Source organism: Lactuca serriola, chromosome 9 (assembly GCF_051521515.1).
Source record: "Lactuca serriola cultivar US96UC23 chromosome 9, Lser_US96UC23_V15, whole genome shotgun sequence".
NCBI lineage: Eukaryota > Viridiplantae > Streptophyta > Magnoliopsida > Asterales > Asteraceae > Lactuca > Lactuca serriola.
In genome coordinates, this window is record NC_136416.1 from 138,284,384 (window position 1) to 138,289,240 (window position 4,857).

The window sequence follows — 4,857 nt, forward strand, 5'->3', positions numbered from 1 at the left end:
TATGGACCGAGTTAGCCAAAATGTCTAACCGGACCCGGTAAATCAAATAACCCATAACCCTTATTATTATTTTTTTTCCGAATATTACTACAAATTATGCTGTATAAAAACAAGTCACTTAAAAAAAACAATAGTTTAATAAAGATTAAAAATGATAATCGTCCTTGAATTATGGAATTCATTGTGTATTTCCAGGGAAAAAGAAGAGACACAAGTTTTGTGTGCCAGAAGATGCCAACGCTGAGGTGGAAAGCATGACCCCAAAAATTTGATTTTGCCGCGCGCTCACAGTCAACCCAACCTAATGACCAATAGGTTCGGTTTTTGGCATTTATTACCAAACCTTTCTCTAACATTAACCCACAAATCCGAACCTACCTTCTTCCCTTCCCTTCTCCCTCTTTAACATTTTTGCTCGTTTACAGGTGTTACATCGTCGCATCTTGTTCAACTTTCCACATATCTCCTTCCTAAAACCTTCCTACTTCTCACTATGAAGATTCTTCATATGTTTTAGATTCTGTCGTCTCCAAGGGTCGTCTTCATATGGGTCTTCTGATTTAAGGTGATTCGTGTTATTTTTTCCCAAATCAAATTTGCCAAAATGATTTCAACCCCAGATTAGTTTCATCTTGATAAACTTTTCATTCTTTAGTTTAATCGCTGTTATAAGTTTTCATTTCTAACAGTTTCAAGCTCGACCCACCTTTCAAATCACAAATATTAATCTTGTGGGTCGGGAGTATTAATTGCTTAGAAACTCTCTTTCAATGAATCACACATCTGGGGATGTGAGTGTTAGGAAGAAGGAACGAGTTTCATGTTTTCATTTATTTATTTATTTTTTTAATTAAAATTGTTTTAAGATGCTAAATGTGCGGTTCGGATTAGTTTTGTTTACTCATCGACATCTTTGTCAAATTGACAGGTTCATTTGAATTATTTTTATATCAATCGTTTCTCTCACTTCATTCAGTTTCAAACTTCGACTTTTATATAATTAATTAATTTCATACATCTAACACCTTCATCTCTCTCTATCTGTAATTAATTCCTTACAGGATACACGCAAGTTACAGTTGAGTCATTGTTCGTATTTCGCTCTTTCTTTGACTTCATTTTAAAATAAAGTAGTCACGAGTTATATCGTTTGTTCACATGCTTGACGAAGATTTGTGGACGTATTTCTACCCACGAAAGATTTGAAAGATCGTCCGTTTCTGAGTTTGAATCTTGATGTTTCATTGTCAATTAATCTTCGAGAACAACTGAAAGATGTCAAGCAAGACTTCAACGAAGGAGATTGATCCGTTACTGAGGGATCTGGATGAGAAGAAACTGAATTTTCGCCGGAACGTGGTTTCACTCGCCGCCGAGCTCAAGGATGTCCGCAGTCGTCTTTCATCCCAAGAAGAGTCATTTGCTAAAGAATCTTTAACTAGACAGGTACGCGTTCTTGGTTTTTGATCCGACAACTTAAGTCAAAAGGAGTTCTACTTGTTGTTTTATTTAGTGGTGCGATTGAATATTCATAGATCTTAACAATTTTCCGGCTTTAATGATTATATGTTGTTACAGGAAGCAGAAATAAGAGCTAAGAACATGGAAGAAGAGATTTGTCGATTGCAGAAGAGTTTAGATGAGAGAAATCTGCAGCTTCAAGCATCATCATCCGATGCTGAAAAGGTTTGACTTTCTTGATTTTAATCATATAGATTTGCTTCGCTTGATTTGAATTTGTTTGATCTATGATTTTTCAAATATGTTTATATCAAAAACAAATCTTTGTAAGCTGCCTTTCGTCTGTTTCCCTTTGGCTTTTTGGTGGATTTAGAATAGGAATAATTTATAAATCCTTTTTGTGTTAGAATATTCTTGTTTCACTTTAGGGTTGAAAAAGTTTGTCTTTAGCAAATTTTGAATAACATGGAGACACCCAACTCAAATTGAATGATATAATATTTAGACCAAACTTGTATATGAAATACCCATTTTGTCCATATGTTCCACTTATGGTTCCTTTTAGATTGGATCAATAATGGGCAAATCTAGATCTGGTTTTTCATAATAAATGATGCATTTCGAGAGTTGTTCAAATCTAGATGTTACTATACGAGATTCTTTATGTTGTAATAATAAAAACTTTTGTAATATGATTATTACTTCAACATTTCCACACTAAGATTATAAACAAAAACACTATACTTTAATATCATTGGAAAAAAGTACAAGTTTACTATGAAGTATGAACATGAACACATAAACCTACTATTATAAACTTACTTGTAGTATACAAATGGCGAAAAAATCAAATTGAAAAGGCCTTTAGAATTTCTGTATATTTTTTACACTTGATATTTACAATTTCAGTCCTTTTTTTGTTAAATTCCTCCGCTACCCCTCACACCGACATCAAAAACTTGGCAGCCGGTTTTTTTAATGACCCGTACTTTGCTTTCTTCAACTTTTGCCACAACAATTCTTTTCCTATTTCAATCAGACCCTACGAATTTCCAAACTCGCGTATTTAATTATTTGCAATCCTTTTTCAAAACAAGATCGGGAAACCCTTTTTAACAAATAATCACTTTGACGAATCACCCCTATACGAATCGAAGATGAATTATGCCCTGAACTCGATTATTCACAAATCTGCTTTCGTGTAACTGTGTCGTCATTTTGTTGGGTGTTTTCTAGCTAACAATTTATTCAGACAACACTTAATGAGTTTGTATCTGATCTTACAGTATCAACGGGACTTGGATCATCTTACATCACAACTTTCGTTCACAAAAGCAACAGCGGATGCAAGTGCCATTTCTGCTCAATCTGCACAGCTTCAATGCATGGCTCTGTTAAAGGAACTGGATCAGAAGAACAAGTCGTTGAAAGAGCATGAAGCTCGAGTTAATCAATTGGCACATCAACTAGATCTTTTGCAGAAGGATCTTGAATCACGAGAATCTTCACAAAAACAATTGAAAGATGAAGTCATGCGAGTTGAACATGACATCATGCAAGCTCTCGCAAAAGCTGGAGCAAATAATGATTGCGAATTGAGGAAGATCCTTGATGAGGTTTCACCTCGAAATCTTGACAAGATGATGAAATTGTTATCAGCCAAAGACGAAGAAATAAGCAAGTTGAGAGATGAACTCCGGGTTATGTCAGCTCATTGGAAACTCAAAACCAAGGATCTTGAGTCCCAAGTATGTCTTATATATTCTTTGTGAATAGATGATATTTAAAATATATAAAAGTTGTTGTACATAACTACATATGGAAAATGGAAAGAAAAGTTAAATGAGGGAAAATTTGTAAATAGGACTTAAAATTAAGATGTGTTTTTTGACGTAAAAATTAAAGAGACTGATATATAGCTTATGTGATTAAGTTCCATCCGTATAAGCTCATTAACCAAGAAAGAAATAAAACACTTTAAGAGATTTATGTTTGATAACAAAATATTTATTAATGTTTGATTGTAATAAGTTGAAATCTTGTATGTGACAGTTGGAGAAACATCGTAGAGCAGATCAGGAGTTGAAGAAAAGAGTTTTAAAACTTGAGTTTTGTCTTCATGAAGCTCGGGCTCAAACCCGGAAGCTCCAACGGGTAATTCTAGTTTTGTTGTTTTGGGCAAGAATTATTATTTTGAATGGATAAACTTTGGGATATTATATTTTGTAAAATGCATCCAACTACTATAATAGTGAAAATTGTTTTTTGTTTCAATGACATTTATTAAAATTGGTAGATTCTTTTACAAGTCATACAAGGAAAGAAACGGAAGTATGATGCTATAATAATGATTTTGCAGATGGGAGAGAGGCGAGACAAAGCTTTGAAAGAAGTGAGAGATGAATTGGCAGCAACAAAGAATGGTGGAAACGGGGAAAACCAGAAGCAGAATCAGAACTTCTGGGAGATGCCAGGGTTTAAGATTGCTGTATCGATGTCGATGGTGATTCTGGTGTTGATTTCTAAGCGCTAGTAGTCTTGTAGTCTAGTAGCGTAGGTGTATTATGTTAGAGATAATTTGAAAGGTGAATGTGTATGTGAATGGAATTAAAGTGTTGGATGCCTGGATAAAAATTAGGATCATAGAGAGCCAATGAGAGGGGATGGGTTTGTTTATAAAATACCCTGCCTGTCGATCTTTTTAAAAATTTCAAATTTCAGATTTCTCGGCTACAATTCTAAAGCATATTGAAAAACTAGGTTTTAGACTTTAGTTTAAAATCTATATTTTGCTGTAAAAATGTTAAAAACTAGCTAATAAATACTAGTATAAATTTATATAAATAATAAATTAATATATAAATAAAAATAGGTTAACGCCAAATTTGGCTAACAATCTATTTCAAATGTATAAAAAATATACATAATTTATATATTTTATTAAATGAGAAAGAAATTGATCATTAAGATTTTAAATTTATCTCTTAGGGTGCATGGAGTCACTCCGCAACACCTTGGTAGAAGTTGAGGTGGTATCACCATGCCTTGACATTGGAATCGTATTCAGAAATGACTAACATATGAAAGAGTATATTCAAATTTCTAACACCTTGGTAGAAGTTGAGGTGGTATCACCATGCCTTGACATTGGAATCGTATTCAGAAATGACTAACATATGAAAGAGTATATTCAAATTTCAAAACCAATGAATTTTTTATCCACTGTTTAAAATTTCAAAATTTTAACCTCTTTCAACCACTATAAATACCAACATCTATTTAGTTACAACAATCAATTTCTTCATATTTCTTTCAAACCGATCTTTTTTTGGTGAAAAGCTCCCTCCAATTCAACCTTCAAGCCAAAACCCCAAGAAACAAGAAAAAAAAACCAAA

General features: G+C 33.3%; 1 protein-coding gene across 1 annotated transcript; it reads left to right on the plus strand.

Annotated features, from left to right (window-relative positions):
• The first annotated feature begins 367 nt into the window (after window positions 1-367).
• On the plus strand, window positions 368-4,197 carry LOC145072879 (nuclear envelope-associated protein 2-like). The gene is made up of 6 exons (XM_079019368.1): window positions 368-565; window positions 1,062-1,446; window positions 1,579-1,686; window positions 2,748-3,209; window positions 3,514-3,615; window positions 3,821-4,197. The coding sequence occupies exons 2-6, from the start codon at window positions 1,276-1,278 to the stop codon at window positions 3,992-3,994; spliced, it is 1,017 nt and encodes a 338-aa protein (XP_078875494.1). The 5' UTR covers window positions 368-565; window positions 1,062-1,275; the 3' UTR covers window positions 3,995-4,197.
• Window positions 4,198-4,857: the final 660 nt, after the last annotated feature.

Excerpts from the sequence above, each read along its gene's own strand:
- LOC145072879 (XM_079019368.1), top strand. The coding sequence starts at position 1,276 with ATGTCAAGCAAGACTTCAACGAAGGAGATTGATCCGTTACTGAGGGAT. Across the intron at positions 1,687-2,747 it reads CATCATCCGATGCTGAAAAG|TATCAACGGGACTTGGATCA; the intron begins GTTTGACTTTCT and ends CTGATCTTACAG. Across the intron at positions 3,616-3,820 it reads AAACCCGGAAGCTCCAACGG|ATGGGAGAGAGGCGAGACAA; the intron begins GTAATTCTAGTT and ends ATGATTTTGCAG.